Source organism: Carettochelys insculpta, chromosome 2 (assembly GCF_033958435.1).
Source record: "Carettochelys insculpta isolate YL-2023 chromosome 2, ASM3395843v1, whole genome shotgun sequence".
NCBI lineage: Eukaryota > Metazoa > Chordata > Testudines > Carettochelyidae > Carettochelys > Carettochelys insculpta.
This window is the reverse complement of record NC_134138.1, coordinates 222,363,173-222,383,577: the sequence shown is the minus strand read 5'-3', so window position 1 is coordinate 222,383,577 and position 20,405 is coordinate 222,363,173. Positions and strand designations below refer to the sequence as shown.

The 20,405-nt window shown below is 39.0% G+C and overlaps 1 protein-coding gene across 5 annotated transcripts in view; it reads right to left on the bottom strand.

Moving 5' to 3' along the window:
* Nucleotides 1-20,405, bottom strand: part of SNX13 (sorting nexin 13) — a 147,722-nt gene that overhangs the window by 76,044 nt on the left and 51,273 nt on the right. For 4 of the 5 annotated variants that reach the window (XR_012644048.1, XM_074984652.1, XM_074984654.1 and 1 more), the window contains exons 5-13: nucleotides 15,441-15,562; nucleotides 11,518-11,639; nucleotides 11,253-11,348; nucleotides 8,299-8,387; nucleotides 7,408-7,491; nucleotides 5,479-5,617; nucleotides 4,751-4,839; nucleotides 2,789-2,888; nucleotides 1,515-1,708 (exon numbers count right to left, since the gene is read on the bottom strand). Coding sequence is in view for 4 of the 5 variants with exons in the window: in XM_074984652.1 (XP_074840753.1) it covers nucleotides 1,515-1,708; nucleotides 2,789-2,888; nucleotides 4,751-4,839; nucleotides 5,479-5,617; nucleotides 7,408-7,491; nucleotides 8,299-8,387; nucleotides 11,253-11,348; nucleotides 11,518-11,639; nucleotides 15,441-15,562 (1,035 nt within the window). In the remaining variant the exon portion in view is untranslated. The remainder of the gene's footprint in view (nucleotides 1-1,514; nucleotides 1,709-2,788; nucleotides 2,889-4,750; nucleotides 4,840-5,478; nucleotides 5,618-7,407; nucleotides 7,492-8,298; nucleotides 8,388-11,252; nucleotides 11,349-11,517; nucleotides 11,640-15,440; nucleotides 15,563-20,405) is intronic. The other variant, XM_074984653.1, reaches the window with a different exon arrangement.

Sequence of the window (20,405 nt, the reverse complement as noted above, 5' to 3'; positions counted from 1 at the left end):
CTCAGGAGCTGCCTACTTGTGACAACAGACCAAGATCCTCCTTGTACGGCCTTCCCAGCCTCCAAGATCTTCCCCTTAGGTGAAACTCAGAAGAGAACAAATGGAGCAATCCATCAACAAAAGCTTCAATATGGTCCGTCAGTTATTCCTCTCTCTAGATTCTAGAGCCAGGCCAAATTAGACATTTGGAAGCAAAGAGATTGCCAAACAATGGGTACACTCAGGGGCCATAGCTGATCTGGACAGTCACACGACAAGAAAGGCAGCATTCGAAATGTACTGAGCCAGGCATGCTCAGGCAGACCAAAGAAGTTCCCCAGAACAAATTGAGGGGGGGGGAAAAAAAAAAAAAAAAAGAAGAAAATAGTGAAGCCTTTCACAATTCTCTCTATATATCTATGCCAACAACCACAACCACTATCTAGAATGCTAAACTAACTAAACAAAACGCTGAGACCTGCTCTACACTAGGGATCAAAGTTGATCCCAGACATGCTATTCTAGCCATACCATTTGTGTGACTAGCATCTATATATCAGGATTGACTTTGTTCCTTGGTGTAGACCACCAATCTCTGGGCTCGCGCCGACATCCCTTACTCTGCGCATCAGCGTGCTGTACCAGTGTCAACGGCCGAGCCCAGAGAGATCAATTTTGCCACATCTTCACACATGTGGCAAAAAAATCAATCCCCAGAAGATCAATCGCAGTGTGCTGAGCCCGCCCACATCAGTACAGACATGCCCTAAGGCATGTAAGAGGTAAAGACCCACAGAACACTACAGTAGGTTATACAGAAAACATATAAGAGCCAAGCAGCTGCTGCTAACAGAAAAATCTATCAAGGGCCTGGGAAGCAAATAGTACATGGAGTGGAGAATCGTTACGTACACTACTCAAAGCAGAACACTGAGATCACTATGATGGTTACACTTCCCAATATAACAACAACAAGTCTCTCTTATATTCAGACCTGCATCATAGCACTGTTAACATACCATACTTGAGGCACCGGTCAAACTGTGCCAAACTGTCCGGTGGATGTATCAGAGGGACAGCAAATCATTTCACTGGCAAAGTAGGCCACTTTTAAAGCAAGGTTAGAACAGATGGAAGGGCTTATGCCTTATGACCCCATGTCTTCTCTGGAAAGAGACTCTTTTACTCCCTTAGTTTTCAAATTACTTTTCTTTGTCTGAGTCAACCAACTTTTGAATAACTTGTATGCATTGTGTTTTGATAGGACAGGCTGATGCGCTAATGCCAGCATCCCTTCACAGACTAGCTAGCAGGAACTATTTACCCTAAACTTGATACAAGTGAACTCATTCTGGTATAAAGTGCAAAAATTCTGTTTTCTTGTAATTAAGTATTTCGCCAAATCTATTTCACATGACGTTAGCTTGTGATTGTTCTAAATTCAACAGAGTTCTGACACAGCAACGTACACTTATTTTAAAACATTCCACAAATACTTGCCAATACTAAAATTAGCAACATTAAAGAATTCCTACCTTCTCTGATAAGTACTGCTCATAAATTCCAACTGCAGCTGCTCTTAACAAGCCTTTAGTTTGATTAGTCTGATGTTTTCCATCTTTCTGTCGGCTTAGTAACACTTCCAGCTGCTGCTGTGCTGTAACCCTGTACCCTTCCACTGTCATCCAGAAGAAGAGATGTGCTTGGCCTCCAGTCTGCTGCATGTAATCTATAAAAATCAGTCATAGCTGTAATTATAACTGTAAGAATTAAAACATTTTAAAGACTTTCACATCCTGACGTAAGAGACAACTAGGTCAGAAATATTAAATTAGGTAAAAGCTTCTGGATTCGATTATAGTTTTGGCTAAGACTACCTTGACGCTATGTTACTGACGAACATCCTCTTCTCATCACTGTTCCCAAACGAGGATATTCACATGAATTCATCAAAAAAAAAAAAAAAAAAAAAAAAGCGAAGTCTGGAGGAAAATCTAAAACTAGAGCTGCATTTTACATTAAAGAATGAACATGACAGATCTGAATTGCAACCACACACTCACGTGATATAATAGGACTACGTGAACCATGGTAGGAGCCAAAAGGAAATGAAGCCTGAGGTAAAAATAGGTCTGTTCACTGAAGTTTAAACGTTAACTTTTAGTTAATTCTTCCAATGTTAGAGTACAATAGAATAAAATGATACTATGCGAAATTTGTAAACAAGTGTCATTCCTTCATCAATCGTGTGATTTATTACAAAGTCCAACAATCTAAAGACAGACAGACATTCTTATTCTTACATATTATTACATTTTAGAGGTATTAAAAGTGAAATGCTTCTTAAAGGTATCTTTAAACAAAAGGACATATCCGGAGCCTTCTACAAGTCTTGCAATCCTCCAAATTCAGACATACCACAAGTAGTCTCAATAGGATGACCTCGAGTACAAGGTAATCAGTGTGATCAAAATTTTTTATTATTTGATTTAAGATTAAAAAATATTACCAGTTCCAACAATATTCATTCCTTAACAGGGAAGCAATCTTAGAGAGAATCTTTCAAAAAAAAAAAAAAAACAAACAACTTAAGTGACACATCTGAATCAGGCTTGCGGCTCAATCACTATGTCTGAAAGTTCTTTGAAGATGACTTCAACATAAAACAAAGTTTAGAATAATATCAGTTTAGCCCAGACCCAATATGGCAAAGACTAATCATGCCTACTTACGGCACAAGACAAAAAAATGTGTATTAGTTCATATGCTTACCTCAGGAAAAAAAAAATTAAAATTAGTATTTGCTTACCCATAAAAAATTGTAGTGCAACATTATCTACCAGAATGTTGTCCAGAGGGACTGTGCAAAGTTTTCCAAAGTTTGCTGCCAGCTTCACAGTATCTATTTCCTGCAAAATATAGGACACAGCTTTTATAATACATTATTTTTATTTGCTTTTCATATTTTTAAAGTACTCCCAACAAGTAATTTATATTATAATGTCAACAGATTTATTTTGAACAGTGAGCTTATTTGGTGTTTGGATTGGTTTTTAAAATAGCAGTTTATAGAATCATTGCACAAACAAAAATTGTGGGGCTAACTACCCATAGCTGAGTTTATGTACAGCACAGATTATTCATGTCCTATGGGGAAACAGATTCTATCCCAGGCCCCTGTCAGAGAAGTACTGCGGGCAACTACTTTAAACGTAAGTGTTCATAAAAGCCCAGTATATGTGTAGCTCAGAAAATATTCATCACAAATCTTCTAAAATATTTTCTAAAGAAATTAGTACACAGGAATATAAGAACAGCCACAGAGAGTCAGACCAAAGGTCCAGCTAACCCAGTATCTTGCCTTCTGACAGTGGCCAGTGAAAGGTACCCCAAAAAGACAGAACAGAACAAGTGATCCATTCCCTTTCACTCATTCCTAGCTTCTGTGGAAGAGGCATCTTAAAAGAGACATGCCATCACCTGAAATTCTGCAGTCAATTCATCATTACTCCATGATCGAAATGTGAGATAGATGTTTGAATTCATGTGTGACTTCCATTAGTTATTTTGTTGATTGTATTACAGTAGTGCCAAAAGCCCCTGTCAGAAACCAGAGCTCTACACACTGGGTAATGTGTAAGTCAATAAGCACAACCCATACCATCTTTATGCTATATCCAGGTTTAACCACTGAGGGAGCCCCAAGAAACAGGGCAAACTCAGATATGCTATAATAAGAATCCATGAATTTCTCGACCTTCACAAAATTGAGAGGCTAGAGACTAGGCAGCAACATGAGAGGCTGTGAGAACTGAGGAAGCAAGAACGAGATGAATTTCTGATGAAATTTAACTGCTATACTCTGGCATCCACCCAATTTAACCAGAGGATCTGCCAAACCATGGACAATCAATATTGTCTAACAGCTTTACTAACACTTCTACTTCTTATGGCACCTTATAAGACATTTAGGGGTAAATTAAAGTTAAGTAACAGCACAGTACACTGGAAGCCAGGACTGCCGGCTGTAAACAAACTTTAAGAGACTGGAAAACTTGGTCACACATATGGTAAGTGGACATCTGGCTAACTAACATTATGCCACACCAAGAATGTTGTAGGAAGACAGAGGGCCAGGCTAGAAAGGTTCAACTGGTACACATGAACTAAGCAGTGAAAAATATCACTGGTAATTCTGAAAAAGTAGCAGTTTGAATAACTGAACTACTACCAATAACTATACAGCAACATTAAAACTTATACAGCTGAAAGACGGACTTTGTCTAAGGGACTCTAGACAGTTTGCTGCATGAATTTCCTAAACAGAGGCAGGAATTTAACTGAGGTAAAGAAGTTAACCCCAGGAAGTTGGAAGTATGTCAGAGAATCTGTTTTCTCCTAATTTTTAACTTAGTCAGCTATGCAGCATACTGCAGTTCTTTCCTTATTGGAAGAGTTTAAAACCACAATATAGCACAACAGCTATATGTTCAGAAATACAGCACTAAATATTTTCTAACAGAAGCTCTGGCATGTGAATTTCCGGTATAAAACTGGAAGTATGAAGCGCAACTGTAGCTATGCATATACTGTTCACTATATTTATTATATACTAAACAGTATAAACTTTAAGGGAAAATATGGCTATGGCTTTTATGAACTCAAGAGATACTGTGACAACCTCTAGCAAGTCTAATTGTCTCTGACAATCTCACAATTTACAAGTAAAACAAAACAACATCAGAAAGAGTACTAAATAAAAAATACTTACTTTTCCTGACTGCAACCTCTGTATTCTTGAATCACATACTCTAACAACATATAATAAGCTGTTTATTTGATTTTTTATGGTATTGATATCTGAAAACAAAACACGACAAGATCTAAGAACAAAGACGACTGTAGTAGAAACAATTAGTCATTAAACAATTGCCTTTTAGTATATTATCAATTTAAAACACACTTTTCAAAAATATACATTATCAGTTTTTTGCTTTGTTCTTTCTGTAAGGATACCTTCATAATGGATATCACTGTCAATATTTACAGTGAAGTGTGCTCCTGTTTTACAATTTAACTTATACTACAAGAACTTAAGTCTCTTTTCCTTCCCTTATCAATATAACTTGCAATTATTATTTTAAAAATTGAGAATAATCCACCATTAATAGACGACGTACTACTGAAAGTCAGAACCAGACAGGCAGGTTTCAAACAGAACATTGGATTTTTATAAAAAGTTTCACTTTGTAAGAGAAAAAAAATTACTATTAGAATCATGATAAAGGCCACCACTGAAAAGAGAGTGCAGAGAAGTCAGTCTTTTAGATTGCACATAAGAGAAAACACTGGTATGAATCTTTCACATAATATTTTTAAAAGCACTTACAACACTATTTAGTAAGGTGAGAGTTCACATTTTAATACTCCTCCTATAATTTCAAAAAAATCTTGCTGCAAACTTGTCCTTATTTCTTCATAAAAATGAAAAATACTGACCATCTCCTCTTGTATCTAAGGATCGAAGATACTGCAGTTCTTCTCCAGCCTTATCTTTTACCGCTTCCAGCTCCCCTACATTGTCACTTAACTTAATAACATTCATAAAGGCCTCATAGTTACAATTGGAATCACGAATCTGAAAGTCAGAAAATTTATAACCCAAATTACACAAGAAAAAAGTCTATGCATAGCCTACGCTTATCCATGATGAACTAGAATCAGATAATTAAGGGAAAATTGTAATTTTTAAATGCACACTATATAGCGTCATCACTTTAAAACCATAACAGATCATAACAACCACAAAATTCAAACTGTTTTCATGGATTTGTTCTATCTATGGAGAAATAAATCCTTGTGGCAGTTTCAACATCAGCTACACAGAGGCTCCACCAACTAATATTCTCAGTGGGCCATGGGACCACTGTAGAGTACAGGCTCACCCACAAGGACTCATCACCTTCCGCATGTTCTACCACTTTGGGTCAGGGTGGGACATGACGTCAAGGAATTGGAATGTATGATGCATGAGTTCATATGTATGTTCCCTAGTTGCAGCTGGTCTGTGTGTGAAATCAACAGCTTTCAGACTGCTCAGCTCATGCATCAGGAGATAGAGGAGCAATGACAAGCGTCAAAGGGCAAGAGTGGAGCGCCTTCAAACAGGACTTGCTCAAGAAAAATCAAGAGAAGCAGACACAGCACAACTTTGGAAATTGGAAATTTTTCTTTCTAGCCTGATTGGAATCTAAATAAGTCAAAATTTCTCAGGACGTAGTATGCTATCATCTGAATTTTCAGAAAAAGAGTCCGACTTGAAAAAAAACTATAACATAGGCCTGTCTACCCAACATCCATCTAGGCAAGATAATGGACTAGCTGATACAATATTTGATTAATTAAGAATCAAAGGAAGGTAATATAATTAATGTCAATCAACATAGGTTTATGATTTGCTGCACTGTTATTGTCTATATACATACTGAGAACATTAAAACTGCAGTTACATACTGAAAAGATAGAAAACAAAAAGAGAACAAGTCATCTTGTGGCACCTTCTAGACTAACAGATATTTTGGAGCATAAGCTTTCATGGGCAAAGACCTGCTTCATCAGATGCATGAGTGCGGGGTTGGTTCCAGAGGGGTATTTAAAGAATGAGGTCCCAGTAAAAGGGAGGGCCGGAGCTGACACCCCTTTTACTGGGACCTCATTCTTTAAATACCCCTTTGAAACCACCACCCCTCACTCGTGCATCTGATGAAGTGGGTCTTTGCCCACGAAAGCTTATGCTCCAAAATATCTGTTAGTCTAGAAGGTGTCACAACACTTCTTGTTCTCAAAGCTACAGACTAAAACAGCTACCTCACTAAAAAAGCATAAGGTTGCACATGCACTTTACTTCTGCCCTTCTGTGCATAATTTAAAAGATATTTCTATTGTGTGCCTTCAAAACTGTGCAACTTTAATCTTACATATGCGCAAGCAAGGCTTCCTTAGCTGTGCATCATGGTTAAGAAAATAGTGTGAGTGTGCAAAGTGTGATTTGAGATGTGCTATGTCTAAATTTTTGATGCAACTCACAAGTTTTCAACAAAGATGTTTCCATAAGAATACTGACTACTGCAGGAATAGACATCTCAAGTACTTCAAGAATTATTTTTATGATTTTATAGTGAAGACAAATTACTTTCTTCCTTAACTTGATTGTACATAGACACAAAAGACCCAATTTTCACTCAAGCTTGTAAAAGAAATTCATCTGCAGGCAGAGAGCAAAACTTAACCTATCATGCGGGGGGGGGGGGCGGGGGGAAGAGAAAGTTATAAAGCCACCAATGCAGTGGATTACAATGGGAATTTTTAGAGTGGAAGTACCACAGAAGCCCTGGGAAGAGGGGAAAAAAAAAAAAAAAAAAAGCTTACCATCCATATGACATACTGATTAATATAATCAGGATCACTGAGCTGGTTTATTAATGGAAGAAGAATTCCTTGGGCAAGGATTTCCTGAAAAATGTAACACAAATCAAATCTGTCCTCTATATCTAAAAAGTGTCAAATTGTTTACTCAAAACATTCAATTTCAATTTTTATTTTCAAATAATTTTGCTGTGTAGACCTACCCTTGGTTTTCTGTGTGCCAAATACAGAAACTAAGCATCTGATCTCACGAAAGACGTTCTAGACAACATAGTATTAGAGAAATATGACAAAACACTCTTCCCCATAAGATTTTAAGAACATTAACATTAGTTGAGCAATACAATGGTGATAACTGAAAAACGGACCTGCAGTCTGTTATTTTCCATTTTAAATACAGAAGAATTACAGTATCAAAAAAACCCTGGGATACATCTGAACTAGATGCATCTGTCTACAGAAGTTACCACCGAAAGAGATATTCTAACAAAACTTCTGTCAACAGATGGCATCTACATCTAAAAGCGGATAGATCTTTTGATCTGCTCTGTCGACAGAAGGGCCCCTGGAGTGTCTACACAGCTTTTTTGTCAACAGTTTCTGTCCATAAAATGCGGTTTGTATGTGGATGCTCCTTGAGTTTTGTTGACAAAACCTCAGTGACTATTGCGTATCCAATAACTTATAACTTTAACCAGTCATCTAGAATTGTTTACCAATGTCATACAAAAACCTCTATATGAAAACAAGTACCTAGCCTATTATGTTGAAAATCATCATCTGATATAATGTCTTAGCTGATTACTACATTTTATACAACACAAAGTGAATTAAATCTCTTTTAGAATACATGGGACTTGAAGTCTTAGGGTAAAATACAAACGTTAAATTTACCCTGACAAAGTATCGCATGATCTTGTTCTGGAAGTCTCCAGGAGGTAGCAATAAATACAGTAACACCTCACACAGATCCCTTAGGAATCCTAGGAGGGGGGGAAAAGGTATTAATCCAATATAGAGTAGTAGTAATGTTCTTTCCCATTATTCTCTTAACAGAAAAACTTTAGTTTATGGACTGAATTTGAAATCATTAAATATACTTTGCAATGATGCTCACATTTGCAAGTTTTGTTTCTCTACTTTATACAAACATAAGTAACTGTATTCAAGCCCTACCAGTGCAGTAATCCCCAAACTGATATAACCTAGACAGTAAAATTACTTCACTGATTTTATACATTGACAGCTTCCCTAGTGCATTTTCTCACCACTTATGCACAGAGCACTTCACGATTTTCCAAAAAAAAGTTTTTGGTTGGGAGAGGCAAGCTATTTGAAACAAACTCTTTGTAGGAATAAATCAGTTTCCATTAAACTTTTGTTTGGCAGTTTCTCAGGATGAGTGTATGAGAGAAGGACCCATCCCAAAATAACTAATCGTTCAGCTGTCAGAGCACTCACGTGAGCCCCTGATTTCATCCCTCCTTTGCATCACACAAAGCAGAGACATGAATGCTGTAAGAATAGTATTGTCAGAAGGCTTAAGCTTCCTTGACCATAGGATGCTGTTCTGGGACAACTAAGCAGAGACTGGGTCCACCTGTCAAGAAAGGGGAAAAAATATATAGACTGGCTAACCTGGCGAGGAGGGTTTTAAACCAGGTTTTATGGGAACAGGTGACAAAAGCCCCTCATGTCTACATGAAGACCTGGGAGAAGAACTGGAATCATGGGGAGAGATCTGTATCAGTGATAAGGAGAGTTAAAAGAGAACGTAAGGGGAAATCAAACCAGTATCTTAAGATGTCAGTATATCAATGTGAGAAGTATGGGGAACAAACAGGAAACACCAGAAATGCTAGTTAATAAACTCAGTTGGCATCATAGATAGCTTGGTGGGATAATACACAACTGGAATACTGGTAGAGACAGGTATAGCTTAGTCTGCAAGAACAGGCTGAGAAGAAAGGGAGGAGTTGTTGCCTTATAAATTAAAAATGTACGCTCTTGAATTGAGGTTGAGATGGGAAAAAGCAACAAGCGTGTTGAAACAGAAGTAAGGACAACAGGGCCAAAAAAAAAACAAGGGTAGGGGATCTACTACAGATCAGAAAGAAAAGATGGATAAGGCTGTTAAGCCAACAAAATCATCCCAAGCACAAGACTTGGTGGTGATAGGGACTTGAATTATCCAAACACCTGTCACAAAAAAACCAGCCTGGCACACATAATCCAACAGATTCTGGGAATGTATTTCAGAAGGTGGAGAAAACTGCTAACAGCAGCTATTCTAGGTTTGATAACTACTCCCAAAACGTAGTTCTGTGGTTCACAGCCAAGTTTGAAGGGCTGATGAAGAGGGGTTTGGCAAAGATCACTTCTATTCAACAACTTTGTCAGTGGTTTATATAACGACAAAAAATACACTTAAAGATTCTGGATGACAAGATTAAAGTTCAAAATTACCTGGACAAACAAGAGACATGGCCTGAAGTAAAAAGGATGAAATTCAATAAGGACAAAGGCAAAGTACTCCCATTAGAAAAAAGCAAACAGTTGCATAAATACTAAATGAGAAATGACTGCCTAGTAAGGGTAATGGGAAGTCATAGGTAAGCTAAATATTATGTATCATCTGTGTAATAATGCTGCAAAACAAGCAAACATTCTGAGATGTATTAACAAAACACAACATAGTAAGCAAAAACGTAAGTAGTAATTCTTTCAATCCACTCTAATTTCAATTATTTCAATCTACTCCATGCTGATTAGGGCTCAGCTAGAGAACTATATCCTGTTCTGGGTGCACATTTCAAGAAATACACGAAGAAACTGGAGAAAGTCCAGAGAAGAACAAAAAAAAGCTTAAAGGTCTAAAAAAAATGACCCGAAGGAAGACTGAAAAAATGGGGCTTGTTCAGTCTAGAAAATAAAAGACCGACAGAAAACGTAACAATTCTCAAGTGCATAAAAGGTTTTTACAAGGAAGAGGGAGGCAAACTGTTCTTGTTAACCTCAGAGGATAGGACAAGAATCAATGGGTTACAACTGCAACAAGGGTGGTTTAGGATGCACGTTAGGAAAACCTTGCCAACTGCTCAAGTAGTTAAGTACTGGAATAAACTGCTAAGGGGGCTGTGGAATCTCCATCATTGGAGATTTAAGAGCAGGTTAGACAAACACCTGTTAGGGACAGTCTTGATAATATTTAGTCCTGCCATGATTACAGAGCACAGTACTAGATGATCACTTCCAAGTCCTTCCCACTCCTACAATTCTACAATTCCTAGAACCCAAAGTACCCTAATGAACGGTTTACAGAGCCAGATTCTCTCTCTCACTCTAACCCAATGAATAATTTACTCAAAACAGAATGGTTCCAGTGAGAATGACACTCACCCCTAGAAAAGCAGCATTTAGGGTACTCACATGGGAAAGACTAAGATTCAGTTCCCTGCTCTGAATCAGGCAGTGACTATAGTATTAATGGGATGAATTTTTAACTATTATTGATTTTTAATATTTTAAAAAAAAATCCTTGTTTCCTCATCCAGATGATAGCTATAAGTAAAATTAAATAGCCTTTCCCTCCTTCCTACCAGTTATAAAAGGATCTCATGAACCTGAACAAAGTCACATTTCTACCTGAAATTCTTTCCAGCCCTCACCACATATTGTCACTGCCACTGATCAACAAATATATGAAATACCATGTCAGAACTGACTGCAATAAAATTATCAGCTTAGATTTGAATTTCTTTTGTGTTATTGGCTGATGCCATAATAAACGTTTCTAGCATAGCTTAATGTAGCAACCTAACTCTTAAAAATAATCATTAAAAAAAAACCTTCTTCATCTTTGGGAGAAGTGCAGACTAGATCACGACAGACTTCCTTCTCCATTTCAACTTCAACCTCAAAGAATGTATCTACAAGGTCTTCTGCTGTACCAACACAAAAGACATTAAAAAATATTTGTGTATGTGAAACACTCTTTGTAAGTCATTAGTAATTGACTACACATAATCCAAGCCATTTTTATAAGAGAACAGAGAAATTTGCTATGCAGAGTCTACAACAAAAAGTCAAATGTATTTTAAATTAAGGCAATACCTTTCATTTGATCATCGTTTTCTGTTATTTTTTGTTGAGCTTTTCTGAACACTCGAAGATGAGTGGCAAAATCATCAACAAGTCGTGTAGTGAAATAAGGCTGCCAGTCTATTTCTTTTGACCTTAGAAAAACAGATTATATATTAACAAAAATGTTTAAGGCAGAATAAAACACTAATTTATTTAATTCTAACAAGAACAGTAGTTATCTAAGGAACCAAAAATTTGATTGCTATACTTCTGAAAGCCTTTACAATTGCTGTATGAACCACCAACTGTATGGTCCTGCTGTAGTTTAAGTCTACCAAATACTACATTAAAGGAAGACTGACACAAACACATTTCCATATTTAAACTGTTCATACAACAGACATCTTTATTTTAACAAAAACCACATGGAGAAAAAGAAAAGTTTACATGATATATGATTACTTACATACTGCTGAAGTCAACTGTATGTTGTACCTCAGTAGCATTTCCATCAAAATGTTACAAATCAGCATATTTGATTTTTTCATATACTAGCCATTAAAAAAACCAAAGAAGTCTGACACTTGCACTCTCTCAATATATCATACAGATTGAACTTCCATAGTCCAGAAGACTCTCGTCCAGCTACATCCATAATCTGACATGATTTTAATTAGCCAGAGGGCCACTTATCCTGGGTGAGGCCAACTTTTCTGTGGTCCCATAAAGTTTGTTTACAGGCACCAGTCCTGGCTCTTGGTGTTCTGTGCTTTCATTTTGCTGTAATTTACCACAAACATCTTCTAAGAGCATAGCAAGCAGTGGCAGTTTTGGTAATGCTGCTAGACAAAAATGACCACACGTGGGCTGGAAAATTCTCTCATCTGGATCCAGTCAGGTCCTGAGGTCACTGGACTAGCAAGATTCAACCTATACCAGCAGTTCATCAGTGCTTTTAGGGGGAAAAATGCTTTCTAAGAGTAGACTCACAAGCATTCCTCCCTTTTGCTTTTAGCAAAGCAGGAAGCAGGACATCACAGCTCTTCATCCTTGCTACACATTCTCAGTCTGGAGAACAGAAGTAAACTACTCTGGCACCTGTTCTGTCCAAAATGACCCCACCAAAATACTCAAGTAAAACCACTTAGGTTTCTGAACAGCCTTCTTTCCAAGAGAGACAAGAAAACTTTACAAATGGGTGAGCCTCCAGCAAAGTCTAGAAGCATGACTTCGGAGGAGGTGAGAACAACGGGGAGAAGCATTACGCCTTGAAGATGCCAAAATACATTTGGTAATCCAATGGTCTTCAACCTGTCAATCACAATTGGCTGGTAAATCCTGTGGCTGCTGCAAGTCGATTGTGATCCTCAGGTAGGCTGCCTCTGTCTGGGTCCACACTGTTCCCAGAAGCAGCCAGCTGGCTGAGTGCAGGCTTAACTCTGCAGTCTCTGGGATGTGGAGGATGGGGAGGCAGCTCTGTGCTCCGCACCTCTAGCACTGTCCAAGCAGCGCTGGGTGACACTTGCAGGCGTAGCAGCAGGGCAACACACAGAGACCACCTATACCTTACCCATTTCCCCATGGGGAAGCACAGAGGGGTTTCTTACACTCAGTCAACCAACGTATAATGGGAGCAATGTGCGACAGGACAGAGCCAGGTTGTTTGAGCTCCACTGCACTGCCAACCCAAAACTATTTGTGGCATGTGCCTCCCCATTGCAGCCTGTACCCTACACCCCATGCTAGACGTGAGCCAGCACTCAAATTCCCTCATGCTGCCATAGCCTGAAGCCCCCTTCTGCATCCTGAATTTTGGAGCACAAGCACTGGGAAAAAGAGATTGGATGCAGGAGTCAGCTAGAGGCTGACGCAAACTCCCTCTCCAAACTTGCACTCCTCACTCTTGCACCCCAACACCCTGTGGCAGCCTGGAGTTCCCTCCCATATCCAAACTCATCCTCAGAAGCCACACCCCTCACTCACTCCAGACCCTCAACACACTGTCCCTCCCTGGAGACTGTCCTGCACCCAAACTCCCTCCAGAGCCCGCACCTTCCATCCCTTCCCGCATCCCAGCCTAGATCCCCCTCTTGCACCGCAACCCTCCTCCAAAGCCTGCACCCCTCACCTCCTTCTGCATCCTTCCAGGTCCCTGCCCTAGTCGAATAAATGTGTTTGAGGGTGGGAAGAGCGAGCAGTGGCAGGGAGAGCAGAGACCCTGGAATGCCTTACAAATCAAAAAGTGATCTTTGGTGTATTAAGGTTGGAGATGGCCGGCGTACCAAATTGATCACTTGTAGCAAGAACTTAAAGTTTATATCACATGAAAAACGCTAGGTGGCAGCCTTCCCTAATGCCTCTGAAACATCTCCCAAGAAAAGTAATTTTGCAGTTTGAGAGTCATTTTAAAAGAATCTAAGTCATGCTATTGGCTTTTACATTAAACAAAAACCTGTCCACCTAACTATGACAGCTGGATGCCCTGACATAACCAGGACAACAACCCTGAGAAGTCTTTTTTAAAGCTTACCGATGGCTTTGCACCAATTCAATGAAACAAGATTCTCTCTTAAAAATAAGGTATGTATTAATTTAATTTTCTCAGTCATAATAAGGACAGCAAGTTTTACTGTAATGTCAACCAGGTCAATGTAGTTATGACTAATTAGCACCCAAAAGGTGTTAAATTTTTCCTATGGCCAAATAGCACTCAAAAAACTGTGAATTTCTTCTCTCAATGTAAAAATAAACCAATGAAGTAATTGCACACAATCACAGTAGCTAAAAAAATAGAAGCAAGCAGCAGCCCATCTCCTGCAAAGGATCATTTCACACAATGTGCAGTGTCCCATGTTGCTTAGTCTAGTTTTAAATACCCCAAGCATTCGCAAAATTTCCACTATTTTACTGCTTAACATATCAATACTAAGACGTCTTCTTGATATTAATTTTCCACATCTATTTCATCCATTGTTCTAGTTACATCCCAGGAGATATTCATCCTATATTATTTTTCACTTCCACTGGCTACTCCTGAGGGAGTAGCACCAAAAAATTAAAAATTCTGCAAATTTTATTTGTCAGAACAACACTGCATAATCATGCCAGTTCAATTATTTCCATGATTTTAAAATCCATGTAAGTCTGTAACAATATTACCATTTTCAATTTTTTATTTTCTGCATTCAAGATGAGCTAAGTTAATGTCTCCCTTTTGTTTGTATAACATGTCCCTGTTGCGGTGTGTCTCTCACAGAATAAAGCAGAAAATTTTAAAAAATAAAATATTTTAAAGCCACAGAAACTACCAGGGAGACACTGTGGCAGTATCAGCATCTAGAAACACATTTTATTCTTTTTCAAAATAATTTCTACTTATCAACAGGTGTAAAGAAACCATCTTATTCTTTTCAAAAGGAATTTAAGCAAAATCTCAGCGCAGACAGTAGTGTCTCTTCACTAGAAAGCGAATGCCTATTCAGCAACCAACAGCAGACCTGCCAAGAGAGCTCACAGCAGATACAGACCACTTTCAAGAATCTGGCAGAAAAGCTATTAATAAAATGTGCTTTACATCATACTTGAACTAAAAGAACAAGCACCCTTTTTCCTTCACCAAGCCTCAAACAGATCCTATAATGGTGGTAAACAGTACATTTAAAAATTCATATAAATAAAAAAAGGAGATAACTCAGAACTAAGTTAATGAAGGACACCAAAATAGGACAACGGCTACAATATGGACAATGACAATATAGGTACTTGGGCTGAGAAAGAAAGCACAGAATGGAACAGTTGGAAGAAAAGAAACTTCTTTATGAAGTTGTCCCATTCTCTTTTGCTATCTACTTGATCAAAAGAGGGGAAAAGACAATTATACTTCAATCTAAAGATATTTTTATATGTGCTTAAACACACAAGTAAAAACACAAACACAAACAAAATAGTCTTACCTAGTAGAAAACTGAATGAGTGCATATTGAAGAGTCTGCCTGATTTCGAGAAGAAAGGATTCATCATCACTTAGTGTATAATACCAGTACTGGACATAGTCCCTCAGTGAAAACTGGATTACCTAACATTTGAAGGAGGACACAAAATAGCTCTTAGTGGTAGAACATGCAATACTTGGGTCATTTGTTTATTATGAGAACTTTTATGATCTCACATCTTTATTAACATCACAGTGATTGGAACGCTACCATGCTGATAGTTAACAGTAGAGAGCCAACATTACAGTTTAACATTCACCCTTCTATTCTTGTAATAGTGAAAACTCCCAGACATATTTCAAAGCATGGAGAGAAGGCTGAGCATCAAAACAATTGCTAAAAATCTTTGCTTTTACCAATATACTTGTATGCTTATACAGACAGACTTGAAACATACCTTACACTATGCACACTTGGAAATTCTCAGACTTTCTGTAGTTGTGGAAGGACCCAAACACAGCGAAACCCCTATTGTACTGCTTGGCAGGAGAGAACAATATGCAGAGAATCTAACACAGCTACTCTCTCCCATACTGAGGTGGGCAGGTGCTAAGATGGTCCCCAGTGGATTTGCTAGCCACATATATCTACTTGCCAAATAAAACAAGGGTGTGCAAAGCACATCCACTCATCACAATGTCAGCTGTGGCTCAAACATTCAAGTACCAGACACTCTACCACATGGAAGATGGAAGATAGAGAAATAACTCATTGGAAAATCATAACTTGTTCTCTCAGACATTTGCACAAGAGATGCAGCTAAAGGAATGGTGTTATGTTGGCAGGTGAGATGCCAGCTCTTGCTAAGACCTTGGGCATTAGCTTAGAACTGAAAAACTCAGAGCTTGAGAACAGACCCATACAGCTGTCTTTGTTTTGCTCAGTCTTACAAGAATATGCTTGGTGTTTGGACTATGAAATGCATGTAAATTGCTGCATGCATTTATCTGACTCCTAACATCCATATTTCATACAATAAGAAAACATAGAAGTTTTGCTTTACAGCTTTGAAAATGCTTGTTCTGAATGCGCAAACCCAGGCATGGGAATTCCATGCCCCCCTAAAAAGTTAAGTGAGCAATTACCAGACAAAAGCTTCCAGAACTACATGTAGAAAGACTCATCCCACTGTTTTGAATGCTTGAGAAGGGAAATAAAAAAAGCTAATATGAATATTTTTCATCTCTTTGCTGTTGGAACTCTCTCAGGACTAGAGACACCAAACTTTACCCAGAAATTACCAGGGGCTGCCCCAAGTTTATCCTGAAAGAGGCTCTGAAATGACAGACCACAACTCTATCACTCTTAAGATTTAGATTGCAACTGATCTGTGCATATTTGCTTGCTTTAAGCTATATTTATGCAAACAGAGACCTGCTGATGGGGGACAAAGGGGACAGCTGCCAGGGGCCTAGCAATTTTCAAGGGCCCAGGCTCTAGACACTGCTACAGCAGTAACAGCAGCAGTCAGAGCCCTGGGCCCTTTAAATTGCTCCTAGAGCTCCAGACGGTGCATGCTGGGCAGCCCACAAAAGGTTGGCTTGGGGACACTAGTCCCCAACCCCAATTTTCCACCAGAGGCCTCCCCACCTTGCCCAGGGCTTGGCAATGTGTGTTACTCAGCCCATCTATACATAACTCTTATTTCTCTCTCCTACCTAATAAAATATTAGTTTATTACAGGATTAGGTACATGCTTTGCATTAGTATAAAATCTAGGTTAATTGATCTAGGGTAAGTCACTGGTCTCTTGAGAATGGAAGTGACCTAAATTTTGTGTGAGTTTTGGTTTGATTGTTTATCTGTAAATCCAGTTTGTCTTGGTGGCAAGACAGATTCTCCAGACTAAGAAACTTGACTGTGACTCCATTTTAAGACTGATGTAGTGTTCCAGGAGTCCGTATTTGTTCCTGGCTTGGTAAAATCTAGTTATAGAACCCACCACGAGTTTGCAGTATCTACCCCGAGGTAGACAGAATTCACAGTTATGAACCATTGCAAATAATGTGACATACTATAATCTTTAAATCTCCATATAATGCTTAGTAGGAGTAGCTGACAAGTGCACAAGACTTAATATGTACTACATGGTATGATTTTGCCCTGCATCACAGTAGCAAAAACTGCGTCAATGGGAATTATAATATCAATTTCAATGCAAAAATTAAAAGAGTAAAAAACTGGCAAGTTTCCTTTTGCAATACTGTCAGCTCTGCATTCATAGCAAGTAATGAATTTAGCAGGAAAAATGAGTAACAAAACTGGCAATCCACCTGTGTATCCTACAAAGCTCCACTACTTATGCTGAACAGCTACCACCATTCTTTTTTAACAGTATAGTCCTACAGTTCTGTTTAGTGACTCCTTAGAATTTGACTCCTGGCAAGCTCTCTCCTTTGTAAAACTGCACCAGGGAGGAATCCACACATTATAAATACAAATATGATGCAATACAAAAGTATTTTTTAATAAATGAATTATCTTCAAGAACTATATACATAGTCTTTACAAATACATTCTCACTACTTTTTACATGTATAAGAATACAGCAAGTTGGCAAGAAATAGTTTCAAAATGAGTATTCCAGGGTCACCACTAATCTTGTAAAACTTTTTATTTTCTTCTCTCTTGCTCACTCACATACACCATTTTAGCAGGGTTTAACAGAGATATAAAAATGTATCTCAAACAATGAAAAGGGGAAGTGAAGAGAGTCTTATGCCTGGGCTCAACATTTGATAACTGTTAGGTATATGTGAGAGTGGTAATTTTCTCCTCTAAGCAGCTTTCTGAATTACTGCAGAGTGCTTCAGCTGCAATTTGATTAGTTTCAATTTTGCACAAAGATCAGAGTGAGGAGGCAGAAGGATATACAATTTATCTAACCCATGCCATCCCTCCAGTCTGTGAAAGTTAAGCACTGGGAACAGAATTCTGAAAATAGTTAGAGATTTCGCATACAAAGAATCCAAGCTATGATTTTTTTTTTTTACTGACTGCTTTGTTCCACGTGAACTTCTCCATATTCAAATCAACAGCTAAGAAAGGTAGGGATAACTTTCATTTATCAGCTTCTATAAAGGGTGTAAAGGAGTAAAGGTGAACTAAGTATATTTGCACAGAAATTAAGCTTTTTTTTAAAAAAATAAAAAGGTATCTAAGCTTATGTAATTTGCAAAGACCTAGACAAATTTGAGGTTTAGGTCAAAAGAAATCTGATAAGGTTAAGCAAGGACATGCAGAGTCCTGCACTTAGGATGGAAGAATCACGGGCACTACAACAGGCTAGGAACCAGCTGGATAAGCAGCAATTCTGCAGAAAAGGACATGGAGATTACAAAGAATGAAAAGCTGGATATGAGTCACCAGTGTGCCCTGGTAGCCTAAAAAGGCTAATAGCATACTATGGTGTATTAGTAGGAGCCCTGTCAGCACTGGTGAAGCTCCATCAAGTGCATGGTAAAACCTCGATTTAATGGACTAATGGGGAAAGAGGGGTCCATTAAAATCAGACAGTTTACTACCCACCGCCTGTGCCAGGGTCCCCCAGCCCCACCTCCTCCCACCCCTCCCCCCAAAAAATATTCCCAGTACTCACTGAAGGAACCACCACTGCTGGAGGAGTTGCGGAGGCCCGCCAAAGCAGCAAGGCCCCGCCATGCACAGCAGCTACAGCAAAGGCCCTGCCGCAGCTGGGAGCTTTGCTGCACGTCAGCAAGAGCTGAGCCGCAGCCTGGAAGAGCCGCCACTGCCCTGTGCTGCTCCCACCAAGGTTGGGCACATACATGAGTGCTGTCTGCCTTGTGAGAGGAGGGCAGGGAGGCTCCGGCAGAGGAGGCAGCAGCTTCTCCAGACCGTGGCAGCTGGAAGCAGTAAATCCCAGACATACTTTTGGGGAAAGGGGTAGTGGTGGGGGTGATTTATGATTTTACAGGCCCTGATTAAGGTGACTTCAGCAACAATGGGGTCCGTTCCTGACATCTGCTAAATTGTGGTCTGTAAAATTGAGGGTTTACTGTGTTTTGTCCAATCTCCCCACCCAATTACAGAAAGGATGTGGATGCACTGGGGTGCAGCAGAGGATGACAAAAATGATTAGGGAGCTGGAACATGTGACTAATGAGGAGAGGCTGAGGGACTTGAGCTTAGTCAGTCTCCAGAAGAGAAAAGTGAGGGGAGATTTGACAGCAGCCTTCAATTACGTGAAGAAGGATGGTTCCAAAGAGAATGGAGAGTAGCTGTTCTGAGTGGTGACACATGACAGAACAAGGAGCAATGGTCTCAAGTTGTGGTGGGGGAAATCTAGGTTGGGTATTAGGAAAAACTATTTCACTAGGAGAGTGGTGAAGCTCTGGAATGGGTTACCTAGGTATACAGTAGCATATTTTTCCCTAGAGGTCTTTAAGTCCCAGCTTGACAAAGCCCTGTCTGGGATGATTTAGCTGGGACTGGTCCCCTCGATGACATCCTGAGGTCTCTTCCCACACTATGAGTGTAAAGATAACTTCCAAACATGAACCAAGTGCAAAGAGATTAAAAGCTGTCTTTCTGAAACTGAACAACTACTCTAGAGACAATGTTGCTGTTCAAAGACTTCCTAAGCAGTAAAACAACAAAAAATGAAGCTCCAAGGCAGGCATGAGATACACAACCATATGAAATTCACTTTTTCTGTTTGAAATAACTATGAACAGAAGTAGAGGTACGAACTACAGGTACTCACAGATAAAGGAATGTTAAAAATGTTTGGGAAGGAGCCTAGTACCATAGGAAGAATCAAAGGCACTATAGAGGCAAGGGCTGATGGGGAAAGAAGTTACACAAAATACTCCATGCCCTGGCTAGAGGCCAAACAGAAAGAAATAATGGCATCTGAGGATTTCAAATTATTCCAAAGTTACCTCTCACACTTTCACAATGTTCTGC